Source organism: Pieris napi, chromosome 1 (assembly GCF_905475465.1).
Source record: "Pieris napi chromosome 1, ilPieNapi1.2, whole genome shotgun sequence".
Classification (NCBI taxonomy): Eukaryota; Metazoa; Arthropoda; class Insecta; order Lepidoptera; family Pieridae; genus Pieris; species Pieris napi.
Window position 1 is genome coordinate 13,674,287 of NC_062234.1, and position 15,817 is coordinate 13,690,103.

The 15,817-nt window shown below is 33.8% G+C and overlaps 4 protein-coding genes across 4 annotated transcripts; 3 read left to right on the forward strand and 1 right to left on the reverse strand.

Moving 5' to 3' along the window:
• Positions 1 to 245: 245 nt before the first annotated feature.
• LOC125048716 (centromere protein X-like) lies at positions 246 to 1,014 on the forward strand. Its single transcript, XM_047647553.1, has 3 exons — positions 246 to 484; positions 564 to 758; positions 828 to 1,014. Exons 1-3 carry the CDS (start codon positions 401 to 403, stop codon positions 843 to 845), a joined length of 297 nt encoding a protein of 98 aa, XP_047503509.1. The 5' UTR covers positions 246 to 400; the 3' UTR covers positions 846 to 1,014.
• Positions 1,015 to 1,267: 253 nt separating this feature from the next.
• LOC125048699 (phosphorylated adapter RNA export protein) lies at positions 1,268 to 4,620 on the reverse strand. Its single transcript, XM_047647530.1, has 6 exons — positions 4,390 to 4,620; positions 3,942 to 4,196; positions 3,522 to 3,864; positions 3,164 to 3,255; positions 2,838 to 3,024; positions 1,268 to 2,673 (listed from the first exon to the last, which is right to left on the reverse strand). Exons 1-6 carry the CDS (start codon positions 4,450 to 4,452, stop codon positions 2,423 to 2,425), a joined length of 1,191 nt encoding a protein of 396 aa, XP_047503486.1. The 5' UTR covers positions 4,453 to 4,620; the 3' UTR covers positions 1,268 to 2,422.
• Positions 4,621 to 5,069: 449 nt separating this feature from the next.
• LOC125054933 (proton-coupled amino acid transporter-like protein CG1139) lies at positions 5,070 to 12,478 on the forward strand. The gene is made up of 9 exons (XM_047657109.1): positions 5,070 to 5,249; positions 6,508 to 6,658; positions 7,601 to 7,722; positions 8,174 to 8,258; positions 8,640 to 8,751; positions 9,015 to 9,163; positions 9,714 to 9,889; positions 10,492 to 10,676; positions 12,204 to 12,478. Exons 2-9 carry the CDS (start codon positions 6,515 to 6,517, stop codon positions 12,476 to 12,478), a joined length of 1,248 nt encoding a protein of 415 aa, XP_047513065.1. The 5' UTR covers positions 5,070 to 5,249; positions 6,508 to 6,514.
• A 1,194-nt stretch (positions 12,479 to 13,672) lies between these two features.
• Positions 13,673 to 15,527, forward strand: LOC125055010 (probable beta-hexosaminidase fdl; the record flags this gene model as incomplete). The annotated part of the gene is made up of 1 exon (XM_047657239.1): positions 13,673 to 15,527. A coding segment is annotated over one exon (1,689 nt), but the record flags the coding sequence as incomplete, so codon positions are not given.
• Positions 15,528 to 15,817: the final 290 nt, after the last annotated feature.

Here is a 15,817-nt window from a genome sequence, read left to right on the forward strand (position 1 = left end):
TTAAGTTTTGTAAACTGTAGGTAATGGTGTTCGCAATGCTTAGACAATAGTATGTTAGAGTACGCTACTTAATATAATTTTTGCCATGCATTTATTCACTCGAATTATGACGTAACAATCTTGTCAACATTGAACATACCTACGAAAAAAATGCAGCAACCTAAATCCCACGACGGTCTGTTCTTGCACAGAGTCAATGAAAATTAAATTCGCTTATATAACCTGTTACATTTTCTCACGACATGACAGACACTTGACAGTAGATAGATTTGAGAGATGAGATGGTCTTTGGGGTTGTTTATATTTTTTAAATGTTGTTTTAAATAAATTATAATAAAATATTGATTTAAGTACTTCGATATTTAGAAATTATTCGTGAATCAATAGATAAACAATTATAATGGCCCGTTATAGTAACGAGACTGGAGATGGTAATATTGATCCGGCAAGCATAGTTTCTAACGTTAAAAATAATATAAAGCAGGTACGTACTGCATTTAAAATATATAACTGGTAATGCGCCATTTAATTAGGGCTTAACTACATTTGTGACGCTGTTATAGGAAATTATAAAAGAGCTTCTACATGGATCATTTCAAGACAATAAAACAAAGCTTGGTAATGATGCTCTAACATTGGTCGTTGAAGTGGCAAAGTGTCTCGTCACAGAAACTTGCCTTCGGGCATCTAGCCAAGCATTGAAAGAAAACTGCGACAAAGTTGACATTGAGCATGTAGAAAAATGTTTACCACAACTGGTTAGTATTACTCTTACAAAAAGTGGTTTCTAGGGTCAAAATGTAAAATAAAAATATCTTTCATTTCAGATGCTGGATTTTCCCTAACTGTGAAAAAATTCAAACATTCACATAGGTTTTTTTTTCACACATCACATCCAATATGTGCCATTATCATAGAACATGTTCATTTATTTTTGAGAATATATTTTCGAAAATGACTTATTTTTGTTAATAATCGAGAATGGAGCCCAATTAATAAACTATTAAGTGGGAATTTGTAGTTTTATTTACATAAAATGAGGTGATGAAAGTTTTAAATATGTAAACAAAACAAGTTTTTCAAAAACTTTATTTTATTTTCTTATTTAGCAGTAGGACTGTACATAAACTACTCAGTAACAGTAAAAGCTTGTAAAAATACTATATTTGACAAGATATATTTTACAAATACAGTACCAAATTATTCATTCTTATATAAGGAGCTATCCTCTAGAGTCTAGATTCACTACTTTTAATAAAAAACAAAATAATATGAAGTTCTTTATGGTATTGCATTCCTATTTAACACAAATTATTTGAAAATAATTTCAAGCTTGTAGTGTTAAATAAAAATGTGTAAAATTCTATTACTAATAAATATAATATAGGTCTTTAGATTAAAATGACAGAATGTGTTTAATTTTCATACCAAAATGTGATTTCTTTCACACCTAATTATTTATTTGACAATAAGTTCCTATAATACTTTACTGTACACATATTTATGTATTTCTTTATTTCGTAAATATAAACAAAAAACATTTGTGCAACAGTTTGAGGAAATAATTTTTAAAACAATTACCATAGTAAAACTCTAAGTTAGGCCTATTACTCCCAAACATTAGTTATTTTTTAAATAAGAATAACAATCAATATTTTTAGACAAAATGTAACTATGTTTTTATTTTAGATTAGATTGTATATAGACTATAATAAAGAAAACAATAGTGTTAAAAGTAGTGTTGTCTCAAATTTAAACCTTGCTTATGGTACACATTATATAATACACACAATAGACAGACATGTAATATTACGGCTTCATTCATTTTATTTTTACATGTAACAAAGTACAAATACACTTGACAACTAGTTCTAAGGCAGGCAAATGGGCCGCAGTAGAAAAATCACAGCCTGATAGTTGCACAGTAACAATACCCTACTCATTTCAACCAATCATCAATGGCCTAGCACAACATAGCCTAGATTGATAATGACCATACCAAAACTAAAAAGATATAATAATTAACAAAGTTATTTAAATAAGGTTTTCTCCATATTGGTGCTCAAGCCATGAAAAAATGACAAACAGCAGCCTTTTTAATTAGTTACCATGTCATTGACCTAGTCAGATCATTGTAGCTTATCATTATCCTCAAAGCAAATAGGATAAATTTTGTACATGAAATATACCAAATACTTTGAAAGAAATTGACTGGTTTTACTTTACAATTATGCCATTTTTGTAAAATAAATATATTCTACTAAATTTAAATTGCATTATTTGTATTTGCAATTTGGGGCATATCATAACTATTTAATGCACTATTGCAATTATAATTTAGGCATCTAGCACTTTTAATGGTACGTTCATAATACCAAATCATGCTCATAATTAACAACACATAATCACATATCACAACACTTCAGAGCATATCCATATCATCATTACACATCACTTCAAGATAGTCATCATCATCATATGTTTGTATGGGTCGAGTATCAGGTATTGGTGATGAGGGCCTAATTGGTGATGGTTGCTGCTCGTGCTCTGTATGAGTATCAGTGTCGCTTGAACATTCTCGAGCATCTGTAGCTGGAGATGGTGGTGGATTTGAACCATGTTCAGTTTGTATAGTTGCTTCTCCTCTTGAAAGAAGAGATGGTAGTTCAGAATCTGAAATTAAAAAACAGTACTATATCAATTCACTTCAACTCTCATAAGCTAGTATTTGTAGATACCAAAATAAACAAAGCTGTTACACACTCCTAACTGTAGTTACTGTGTGTATGCCACAGTGGTATGAAAATTACTCATAATTGAAACTGAATAAAAATTACCTGTTAGACTTTGTTTTAATTGTTCCATAACCTTTTGACGACTCTTAGCGCGCGTCTTTTTAATTTTTCGTGTTGTTTCTTTACGGTCTTCATTAAATATCTGATTAATCATAGCGTGTGACACATCATCATGTTTCTTTAACAGAAAGAAATAAACTCCGCCTGGTGTACGTCGACGTGTACCATTCTGAAATGTGAGATGGTTTATGAGATACTGGTAAATGGTCTGTTCATTATTAATTAATTAATAAGTATGTGATTTTTAAAATCTAAATTGAAAAATATAATAGACAAATATTTAAAGTAATGTATCTCAATAAACATACCATTACAAGCATTCCTCCTTCAGCCTCAACCTTTTGTGTCTCTTCATATATTTCAATTGCTTTACTGGCACCAAGCACCTCTACAATTCTAACTGTAAAGAAGAAATTGTATTGTAGAATACTCAGCAAATATTTTTCTATCAGTCAGTTAATTGCACTTCACAATTCGTTTTGGAAGCCAAGATTTCATATAAAATGATAATAGTTTTTGTAATATAACTTTATTCTTCTAATATAGCTCCACTGTTTACCCAAGAGATCTATGCTTTAGTAAGAAATGTGTATGAAACTGTACTATAATTCCAAATGTTAACCAAGTCGTATCAGTATAAAGATTACATTACAGTACATTACTTACCAACTAAATCTTTCTTTTCTTCAGCCAGCTTTTCAGCAATATCTACTGCAAGGTTAGTAATAGAATCTTCTAATGTGACAACCAGGTCTGGCAGAAATCTTGGCTCTTGTTTCTCCTCTACTGGCCGGTGGCTGTTAACTCTTTTCCCCAATCTTAACTTTACATTGGATCTGTCTGAATACTTTCTCTTATTTGTCTGGTTATAATCACTACTAGAAAACACTTTCTTAGAAATATATTTATCATCTAATCTATACTTAATAGTGTAATCATAAGATTCAACGCCATATCTGCTTTTCTTTGAAACATCACAAGTGCCCATGTCCTCAGTCAAGAGGTCTTCCTGTAAATTTAAAATATATTGTTAGTAATGATTGAAAAATATTTAGGGTGTAAAATTGTATAAGAAGAAATAATAACCTGTAAAGTTTGGCACCATATATTGTATTTATTGTTGCGGCCAGATTGTTGTTGTTGTGGGCGTCGTGGCCTCACTTTAGTACGTTTCGCACGACGTCTTGGCTCTTCATCTGACTCTGAGCCTGAAGATTCAGCAAGTGAAGCTTCATCACTTTGCTCATCTTGTATTTGCATATTTACAAGTGATGGCGGGTTAAAAACCTCCGGGCGCTCCAAGGGTATATAAGTGCCTTCTTCTACATCAGAGTCATCCAACTATAACAATGATTTGCAAACATTAACCCTACTAACGCCAGACTCATTAAAATCATGTATTTATGATACTGTTTCAGAAAGCATTAACTTAATATTTCTAAGTTCATAATAATTTAATTACTTAATGCTCTGTAAATTAGATCTAACATATTAAGTTGTAGCTCAAGTCCTAATAATTAACAAGTTCTCTAACCTCGCCATCTTCCTTTTCATGAGATATTTCTACGTCCAATTCCCCCTCTGTTGTTGACATCATTATACAGACTTTTTAATGAATCGTAAAGCACTTCTAAATATAAATATTTTGCACCTATAAAATCAACTAAGTTTATCTTTTGTGATTCCTGAGTTTGCGGTTTATAATTTTCACTTTTTACTTTTGCCTACTTCTAGTCAACGGCGATCGGCGGCAACTATTTCGTTGACTTTTGTCAATTGTCACTGTCAAGTGTCAGTAACACTTCGGAGGATAGTTTATGGAGAAAAGACTTTTTTTCATTAGGACAGTTCGATCGATAAATGAATAAAATCTTCAAAAAACAACTGTATTGACAAATGTAGGATATCCGCGATATTTTTGTTAATTTAGAAATGTTACTTTTGGTCATTTAGGAATCCGGCTTAAGTTCAAATGTTTTAGCTAAAGAGTCCATTGTTTGTTGGCATGATAGCCAAGCTTAGTGAAAATTTTTGATAGGTTTTGTTTACCTAACAATCAAAGTCATTGAACACAATGTTATGTAGTTTGTTCTGTAAGTCAAAATAAACGTCATAAATTAAATATAATATACCTAACTTAGTTACAAAATGTAAGATTGCATATTCAATAATAAATTTTACCTTAATAAAAAACCTAAGCCTTGTAAACCTGCTCAATTTTTTTTGTAACATTTTATATTTCAGGGCCGCTTTCGAGGCCGTTAGTAAACTTTCTATTCGGCCTATCGATCGGCAGTCATTGATAGATTTTAGACTAACACAACTACCAGAAGAAAAGCCACCTGACGATGATTTTGATCCAAGGGACCATAGAGAACCCAAAGCCCCTATTAAGTACGTAATTTACTCAAGTTGTACAACGGCGCCGTTAATAGGGAAATTACAGTTACTTTGGCGCAGAAATTTGTCTGCCATGGGGTCGATATTGCGCCAATTCATTATTTTAAGGTATTTTTTGCCATCTTTAAACAAAATTTGTTTCGCTGGAAATCGAAATTTGGACCGATATTCACAAGTACAGCACAGAGTTGGTATTCATAAATGATCAGCCTTAGCCTTCCGGTATTCGAAATCGGCTTAAACGTAAATTTCATGGATCTACACGCACGTATTGGGTTAAATGTTAATAGCATATAAGATATATACATACATATAGATAATATTTCCAAACATGATTGGCAACCTAAATTTACAAGGAAGTTATATACTCATTCATTATCACTATTATTATCTATTGAATAAGTTAATTGAATTTTTTAAAATTTAAATCGGGAAGTTTGATGGTTTTTTTTTTTCATATGTTGAAGTTGAAAGTATATTTTTTATTTTTATTAAAATAGTAGTTTTAAATTAAATAAGTCAAAAGATGACATTGAGGTCAGAGTAGAAATCGGTACATGCACTACAAATAAAACTTTACTTTTGATTAGATTTTTTATAAAAAGCAAAATTCTAAATTGCATACGCAGGCTGGTCATTCAATTAAGTTGTAACCTGTGATAAAGGGGTCTTGCATGCGTTGCCAACCTTTAAGAAAGCAGCTAGCAGGTTTTATAAAGTGGTATAGGTGATACGGATGAAAACCTTAATGTCTGTATGAGCCAAGGCTGTACATTTTGCTCACTCAGGCTTTCTTAGTTTTATAAGCGTGACGATTTCCTAAATCGTCGGAGTTACGCCCCGAGAGTACAGCCAGACGTAGGCACTGTATTAGACTGTTCAATTGCATTCATTCGTTACATTGCAATTAACATTTCATTATTTCGCTCATATTCTATTGTTATACGCGAGTGGTAAACAAAAATCTTCTATTATTTAAAGCACCCCGATGACCTAGGAACCTTACAATGTCCGTTGCTTCTTCGAGGCAAATTAAGTAAAATAAATCCAAATTGCAGAAGCTACAAGTATGAATTAATGAATTATTGCGGGCGCTGCTACGTATTTGGGTAGGCGAAAAAAGGAAACTAAAATCTTAGCACTGCAAATTTATATGCCGGGAAGTTTTCTATCCAACTTGTTGCTGTAATGTTAGAAAATTAATAAATAAAAAAAATCTATAGTCGTAAATTAAATGTGCTCTGTTTTCAAGACCGTGGATGGCGTACTTCAATCTCATGCGAACATTATGGGGCGCTGGTGTGCTGGGTCTGCCTTTAGCTATTAGTCAATCCGGTATCATACTTGGACCCATAATGACAACGGCGTTGGGCCTTCTTATTATACACATGCATTTGACTTTGGTAAGATCTCCCAGCAAGATTTAGCTTATATTAAGAATACCGAATATCTAGTTGATAAAAGGGCCTGGAACTAGTGCTAGACAGGCTACTTCTAATTAATTTGCCATATTTGTTTTAAAATAAATGTTATTTGATGATTTGCTATTTTTAAAAGAGTACCGAGAGTTTCTTACGCCGGCATTTTCTCTCGACCTACACCCTCTGTCTTCTTTGCCGATGAGTAGGGATTAATAATTTAATGACGTGGAATAAGTGATACCCGTATCTTATGTTCCGTAATAAACATATTTTTTTTACCTCACTCTTTACCGCAATTCAGGGAGGGCTTATAATGTGGCAGACACATCTTCGCCAGGATTTTGAGATACGGGAGAAATACTTCATTCCTTATTCAACAATTTTAGGCAAGTAGATATGTGCCAAGAGTCTCATTTACGAACGGCCTGGGTTACCGAGTTCGATTCCCAATTATAGTGTTTGTTTTATAAAATTTAATTTTATATTTTTTATAATAAACTAGCTTACCCGGCAAACGTTGTTTTGCAATGTATATTATTTCTAGGAAAGATTTTTTAAGTTCAATAAAAATAACTACATATCTACTATAAAAAATTGGGGTTAGTCGTAGAGGGTGTATGAAAATTAAGGGTTGTATGTATTTTGTATGCTGTATCATATAAAAATAAAAAATCAAAACAAAAAAGAATATAAAATATTTAAAATATTTTTTATCACTTAGGGGTTTGAAAGATAGATAGTTGCCGATTCTCAGACTTACTGAATATGAATATAAAATTTCATAAGAATCGGTCGAGCCGTTTCGGAGGAGTATGGGAACGAGCATTGTGACACGAGAATTTTAAATATTAGATTATGATTGTTTCGTCGGTGTCATTTACAGGTATTAAATGGAATATCATGCTAAATTGTGTTCTATTTTAGCTATGGTGTCTCAATGAAATCAGTCGACAACTGAGGATTCCATACATTTCTTACAGGTATGGTTTCCGCGTAGCGCTTTTACATGGACCTACCATTTTGCACAGAATCGGAGAAAAGGGCCCGTAAGTTTATCTAAAACGTACCCGTACTATATTTTCCATTACCTATCTATCATGTCAAATAAAAGGCAAGGACATTTAAGTATATTTTATATTTCTCTCTCTCTTTCTCTTCAGTCGGTAGCTCATGTCTGAGCAGCAAGGAAACATCTGGAGCGAACAATCTGTTTCTGCCGGTTTCTATCCAGCGCCTCTATTATTACAGTGTACAATTTTGAGGACGATGGGTCTTTCACTTGATCAATCCATCTGGTATATTAATTCGTTCCCAGTGCCGTTCACCACAGCCATGATACTATTCTTACCCTGCGCGTCTAACGAAAATGTGACTGTGCATTCGTGTAATCTAAATGCTCAAAGAGTACTTTGGAGACATTATTTATAATTTATTTTTAATTTTTCCAGAGAATTATTGAATTATTTTAATTTATCGCCATATTTTTTTTGTTTTCAGAATGATAATATCAATATTTATGCTTATGAGTCAATTAGGGATTTGCACGGTTTTCGTCATATTTACAACAGATAGTTTAAGAGATGTTAGTATTATTTTACACATTTAAAACATTAACGGATCAATGCCAGCGCTGCATTCAATTAAGGAAAACTAGACATTTTTTTTATTTATTGAGAAAGATTTATAGCTTATAACTAACTTACGAAATATAAAGATCTTTTCACGCCATTAAACAAATCATTTAGTTAAGTACTTATAAAATCATTTTAACCCAACTATATATCAAAAGCAATAAACTAACTAAAAATTAGTTGGAACACTTAGGGTAGTATAACTTATGTACTTATAAAAACTTAAGATACAATATATAATATATAATAAACAAAAGGGAGTATATTTTTTAGCGTCCTACAGCTTTATACTTAGTAACTCAGGACAGTCAACTTGGTAATGTTAATTTTAGATTATGGATTGGAAAACTTCAAAACCGGCTATATTGTCTCTGTTGATTCCTTATCTATTCCTACAATATTTTATGAAGACATTGTCAATTGTCAGCTATATATCAATGCTTGGTAAGTCGTTTGATTGGAAATTGTTTCAAAGGTCAGCTCTTGCGAGCATTCTGGCAACGTTGAGCGTCCATAGGCGGCGGTATCACTTAACATCAGATGAGGCCTCTGTCTGGTACCTCCCTGTTATATAAAGCATATTATGCCGGAAGCAAAGTTTTTTAAGTTTATTCGATACAAAAAATATATATCTTTGTATTTATTTTAATTATTAGCATTGACATTTAAATTCTCTTGCGAATTTTCTACTCGAAAAATCTTTTCAGGTAATTACTTGAACATAGCGGGTCTTATACTGATAATATACCTCATATTCTTAGCACCTCATGGAGTAATCGTGTACGCGTGTACTGATCCTATAGCTTTATTCTTCGTCATTGGAACTATCTTGTTTAACTTGAGCGCGGTTGCTGTCGTAAGTGAAAAAATCTTTAAATTTAAAACCAATGTCATACATTTTAGATTAAAGAGTGTGTAACAATACCATAGATATAGAATTATATAAAAGAAATAAATCAGTGGCGCTAAAACCTCTTTTAGGTTAGGATTCTGAATCTGTTTCATGATCATTTTCAATTTAATAGGCAAGTAGGTTGATCAGCCTCCTGTGGCTGACACACGCCGTCGACTTTTTGTGTCTAAGGCATGCCGGTTTCCTCACAATGTTTTTCTTCACCGTTCCGAAAGAAATTCCATTGGTGCATCGGGGATCGAACCTACGACCTCAGGGATGATAGTCGCACGCTGAAGCCACTAGGCCAACACTGCTCGATAGTATAGTATGATGTATGATGTGGTAAACTTTAATAAATAAATAAATTTAAAGAGACAAAATATCCTATATTTCCTACCTTAAAAAAGAAAATTATCTTATGGGTACTAAACAATAAGTCTTTGTTTTGAGTCGAAAAAACACTCGTCTCTCGAAGAAAATCTTGAGTGGAAATTATAAATTTTTCTTTTAGATACTATCCATAGACAAGGCTTTAAAGGATCCAAAGGTATTAACGAAACCGTGCGGAATGCTAACAGTGGGCATGTTTATTCCAACCGTTTTTACAACTGTGTTCGGTGTGCTTGGATACTGGTCTTTTGGCACGATGGAGGAAAATGTCCTAAGATCTTTGCCATTCGATGATTAGTATGTAATTGATATTATCTTTAGTTTACGCTAGTATACAAACACATACATTTTTGGCCTAAAGGTCTAGATACCAGGCCATAAACTCCAAAAAAAAAAAAAATACAAACACATACGAGCGCGCGCACACAGGCACACCTATTTTGTTATTAATTCTGATCGATTTCAGTTTCAAAAATTATTTATTTCGTTACATAAAAATTTATAGTGGTACATATCCAGTGTACATTATTTCCTAGAATGCAACAAACTTATAAAACTAAACACGTTTTTAAAGCAGTTTTTGCTTTTTTAATAATTATATGACAGATAAAACTAAAGTTGTAATGTTTTGAAAGCTTAACTAAAATTGGGATAGTTGATGGCGATGCGTATTTCGTTCGTATATTATATTAAATTTCTCATGTAATTAAAAATATTTATTTTGGAATGTAAAATAAATATCTTTAAACATTAACTAAATTTACTATGAGGTAAACTGGGAACTATGCAATCTTTAGATTAGATTTGCATTTTTGACATACACATGCAAATAATGCTATAATAGCTGGTTCTTTACGGCAACGCAGCCTCGATCTACTTCTCTAACTCGAAATTTTCAGTATATCAATGGCATCGATTGGTTTATACCTTATAGCCATAGCCTTCGCCTACCCCATACAATGCTATCCGGCAATATCCATGATTGTTGACGTGGTCAAAAATTGGCACCCGCAAGACCCGCCATCTGATGAGATGTTGAAATGGATTGACGCCACAGCCAGACCCCTGTTCGTTATAACTTCATGTGTGTATATTTATCTGTTTTCTTATTTAATTAAGTACGTCTAAAGTACGACCTTCCTTCACAAATTAATAGTACGACAGTTGTAAAATTTAACACGTGTACACTTTTGAACGTTAGAGCGAACTAAAAATCATATTTCTTTAATACGGAAAGGTATTTAAGAAACGGAAAGTGGGCTTAGTACAAATACTAGCCAAATTTGCTGCAGCTATGTAGAAGCACTAACGATTAGCAATGAAGGTTGATACTTCTAGAACTAGAGCTGATGGATGAGAACATGAAGTCAGAAATTATAGCACGCGCAAATAAATCGAAACACTATTCTATTATAGCTCACATAGAAAGAAAGTCCATTGATGCACAGCCGCGGATCGAACCTATGACCTCAGGGATCAGAGACGCACGCTGAAGCTACTAGGCCAACAGTGCTTCATTATATCCTTTGCATTTTTTTCGTATGGGTTTAAATTGCAGTTAGGGGGAAAGTAAATGAGAAGGCCGTAGAAATCTCACCCAGGGTGCTAGTTATGCTATATCCGGCACTGGTATTTAAATATATTTATTTATTTGCTCAACGGTATTCCTACAGCTACTTATTAAACAATATTCAAACAATTACACTGTACACAAGAGCCAAAAAGGAATACACATTTAAACATACACAAAGCGCAGTTTCACCTATACAAATACAAAAAATACAAAAAAATATACAAAGAATATATGCATTTATAATAAATTCTAAGTTCTAAGATTTTCATTGTTCATTATAATATATATATAATACAAAGGAAGAATTTTTAAATCTATACTTAATATTATAAAGAGGAAAGGTTTGATTTTTTGTTTGATTAAATAGGCTCCGAAGCTACTGGACCGATTTCAAAAATTCTTTCACCGTTGGCAAGCTACAGTATTCCCGAGTGACATAGGCTATGTTTCATTTTCAAAAAAAATTGGGATGCTTACTAAAACTTGAATAATATAACCCAAGGTGTAAAAAAATAAACAAAAAACTTCCTTCAATCGTGTGCGCTGCGAAAACTATTAATGATAGAACAAAATGATGTATTACAATTTTTCAGGACACATCACTACCTATAAAAAATGTCACGACAGCATGTCTCTATCTTTTATAGTTACGTCACAATAAGCGTCCTCTTATTATTCTTTTTTTATTAAAATACCACCGGCAAGGCTCTTTATTCGTACCTAGGTATTGATCCTTATCAAAATAATTACCAACGTTTCACATAAGCTACAATTTAATGGCATAACCACCAAAAAAGCATGGTGGATTGGTGTTCTCCTGCCTTTTCTCTTGAATAGTTTACTACTATGTAATATAACAAAAATCTTAGCCACAGCAACGCTTGGCCGAGTCTACTAGTATACACATAAATAAATAAGTATAAAACAGAAGAAGAGCGTTTGGGCAACGTGTTCGGAGTTCGATCCCTGCGGAACAAAGAGTGGAAAACGATAAGCTCGCGCTCTGATATAATCACTAATCAATAACCTTTTTTTCAGTTTTCATATGCTACCTTATCCCCATACAAGGAGCATTTGTGGCATTTGTGGGCAATTTATGCACCACCATGCTTGCTTTCGTATTTCCAGCTTTGATGGAACTCTGTATTCTGTACCCCAACGATTATGGATACTATAAAGTATATCTGATCAAAGATCTTCTTATAGTGCTGTTTGGGATGACTTCGTTTTTAGTAGGAGTACCTTTGTGCGCTTATCTTATTTATGTACGTGTACTCTCTTTGAAAGCTGTCAATAATGTTGAATTTTATTGATCTTAGTTCAATAAAGGATGGAGATTTTGCATTTTTTTTATTCTATAAACAAACAGTGGCGCTACAATCCTTGGTCTTAGCCTCAAATTTCTGTATTTGTTTCGTGATATATTTTTATAGGCATACTAGATCGGCCAAGCGTTGCTGTGGCTAAGGTTTTACTTATATTAAATAGTAGTAACCTATTCAAGGGAAACGGTAGGAGAACACCAGTCATGGGGACCACCATGCTTTTATGGTGGCTATGCCATTAAATTAAAAGTTTGTACTTTCAACACAGCGCCGTCTGTTAGAATTGAGACTATCAAATAATACACAAATATTTTGCAATAAAATAATATTGCGGGTGTAAATTGAGATGTAAGCTATTGTATCTTTTAAGTTAGATCAAACTACACAAAGTGTGCAAATTTGATTGAAATCGGTTCGGTAGTTTAGGAGTCCATAGCGGACAAACAACGTGACACGTAATTTATGTATATTAAAATAGGTCATCAGCTTTCTTTATGAATTTTGTTTCAAAGGCATGCTGATCCATTCTTGATGATGATTCACTCTACGAGCTATTGTTAACTGTGCACGTGGATAAGTTACTGCACACCCGGGTTGCGAACCTACGACTCCAGGTAGTCACTGTGCGGCCGACAGCGCTCTATATTATTCTACACGAAATATTTTTCTAATTATTTTTAAATGGATGTGTAGAACAGCCATTTTATGGTAGAATTGTTAAGTGTAAAATAAAATATTGTCTGTTGTGCAAAAAATCTTAATAAGTTTCTTAGTTTATAATTACATATAAGTTTCTGTAGTTATATTTTAAGTCGTTCCTTAGAACATGAGATCAAGCAAAGCTAGATTCGGATAATGCAAAATTCTGTGTCTCAGTATTTTTATTATTTATCTGTAAATTCTTTAAAAACAAAGTTACATAAATGACATATGTTCGTGTATTCTGGCGCGACAGATCTGTTTATTTCAAAAAGCGTTTAAAATTATGTTTATTGATTATTTGATTAAAGATGAGGAAATTTATATCTTTATGGACTTTTATAATATTCATCACAATTCGACAGGTCGGAAGCTTTTCAGCGTTAGTTTTTTTTTTATAAATACGTAATATTAGCTATTTACCCTTATTACAAAATAAATTGAGAACTCATAAGAGCAGGTATTACAAAATATAATTAAATTTTTAGAGCAACCTTACCTCTATGGACTTGGGATTGTATCAACGATAAATGCGTCCCAACAAAAGCAACGCTCTCTGGACGACTCCAGTCTCTAATGACTTGTAATATGCTTTGCGCTTCTATGACTCTTTGGCCACAGCCTACTGGACAAGTAAGCTTATCGACCACAGCCGTACCAGTCCGGTCGGACTTATTTCACCTGCAAATTGTATCTTTTCCATCAAGGTCCGTTCGGGAACACGTCAAAAGTGCATTCGAGATATTTCAAGGTGTCCTACGAAAAATGGAACACGACATACGTGTTTTTGAGGACTGGCGGACAGTTGCTGTATATGTAGAAATTAGTGAGAGCGGGCAAGGAGATCCAAGACTTCGACTGGAGACCGACGAAAGTTATCGGTTTTCTCTAAGACCCGGGAACGGTACAACAAGGTCACTACGAGTTGATATATCTGCTAACTCATTTAGTGGAGTGCGTCATGCTTTTGAAACTGTTTCACAGCTTGTTTGGTTTGATCCTTACGCCGGATCACTTTTTATGATGGAGGCTGCTAGCGTTGATGATGCCCCACGATTCAAATATCGTGGTCTGATGCTGGACACTGCTAGGAATTACTTTCCTGTTAGTGACCTACTACTTACGATAGATGGAATGGCTTCCTGTAAACTTAATACATTTCATTGGCATGCTACTGATGCTCAATCCTTTCCTCTTGAGTTGGATAGTTTGCCACAATTATCGCGTTACGGAGCTTATGGCCCAGGAGCCATCTACACCACAGAAGATTTACGCACTGTCATTCAGTACGCAAGATTACGGGGCATTCGCGTTTTGCTAGAGGTAGACCTGCCGGCTCATGTTGGTGCAGCGTGGATGTGGCAGGGCAGAAATAAAGCTGATAACATTGTGTTTTGCTTGAACAACAAACCATGGACTGAGTATTGTGACGAACCTCCATGTGGGCAATTGAATCCTCGAAGCGTTTTAGTGTATACAATGATTGAGAAGTTGTACGCGGAAATTATTCAATTAACAGGGGTGGATGACGTTTTTCATATGGGTAACGGCGATGTATCACTACGTTGTTGGGCTGAGAAGTTTAAGGCCACCGACCCTATGGATCTTTGGCTTGTCTTCACAACTAATGCGCTACAACGGTTGGAAACGGCGAATGAAAAATTACCAAACTTAACGTTGTTCTGGACCTCGAAAATGAGTGATCGTATCAAACCGGATTTAAAACCCTACTTCCACAATCTAGGATTACAAGTTAACGATTTAGCGTCGTCCGAGAGGTATATAAGTGGGTTACGGTTAATTCTATCCCATCAAGATGCTTGGGATTTGAATGACGGCTACAGCAAATGGTATGAAGAAACTGGAAACTCAAATTTCAACTCATGGCAGAGAGTTTACGAACATAGGCCGTGGACTAGAAAAGCAATTAAATCCTTGGAAGGTGGTGAGGCAACGGTGTGGACATCCACTTTGAGTAAAGATGGATTAGATTCCAGAATTTGGCCAAGGGCAGCGGCATTGGCAGAAAGATTGTGGTCAGACCGGGCTGAAGCTGCAACTCGACCAGTGCACGCAAGACTTGATTTACATAATTTACGATTAAAACAGCGTGGTATACAAACAACCCCACTGTGGTCAAATTGGTGTACTCAGAATCCTTACACATGTTAATAAATATTGACAGCCCTACTTGCCCGGAAACGATAGTGACGAAAACTTTAATTTATTATCACGCCCATAAATCTGAAATAAAAATCAGAATCAAATGAGTTTTAGGAAATTGAAATTATTTTTTTTATAACATACATAAAATTCTATAAAATAATTTAATTCTTTACTATCGGTTTAATTTCTTGCATTAACTAAATCGGATATTCGTAGTAGCAATTACAAATATTATACTTTTTTTACTTTATTACAAGTGTTAGTTGGTAAGTTAAGGAATAGTTTAATATAATTTACAATTCTCATAAGTTTGAGGCTCTTAGAAGTTAAAATCATAACAATAACCTCGCTTAAAACACAAAATATCTAATCGCGCTGCAATAAAATATTTTGGACAGCCCTAATAGAGGAAACGGATATTACGTCACAGTCTAGCAGTTGACTGTCTATGAAAATTTTATT

What these genes read in the sequence shown, in the direction of transcription:
- LOC125054933 (XM_047657109.1), top strand. Translation starts at nt 6,515, where the DNA reads ATGGCGTACTTCAATCTCATGCGAACATTATGGGGCGCTGGTGTGCTG. An exon ending in CAACAGATAGTTTAAGAGAT is followed by an intron (nt 8,259 to 8,639) that starts GTTAGTATTATT and finishes TGTTAATTTTAG; the next exon opens with ATTATGGATTGGAAAACTTC. An exon ending in CCTGTTCGTTATAACTTCAT is followed by an intron (nt 10,677 to 12,203) that starts GTGTGTATATTT and finishes CCTTTTTTTCAG; the next exon opens with TTTTCATATGCTACCTTATC.
- LOC125048716 (XM_047647553.1), top strand. Translation starts at nt 401, where the DNA reads ATGGCCCGTTATAGTAACGAGACTGGAGATGGTAATATTGATCCGGCA. An exon ending in TTAAAAATAATATAAAGCAG is followed by an intron (nt 485 to 563) that starts GTACGTACTGCA and finishes ACGCTGTTATAG; the next exon opens with GAAATTATAAAAGAGCTTCT.
- LOC125048699 (XM_047647530.1), bottom strand. Translation starts at nt 4,452, where the DNA reads ATGATGTCAACAACAGAGGGGGAATTGGACGTAGAAATATCTCATGAA. An exon ending in TATGGTGCCAAACTTTACAG is followed by an intron (nt 3,865 to 3,941) that starts GTTATTATTTCT and finishes TTAAATTTACAG; the next exon opens with GAAGACCTCTTGACTGAGGA. An exon ending in ATTAAAACAAAGTCTAACAG is followed by an intron (nt 2,674 to 2,837) that starts GTAATTTTTATT and finishes TTTTAATTTCAG; the next exon opens with ATTCTGAACTACCATCTCTT.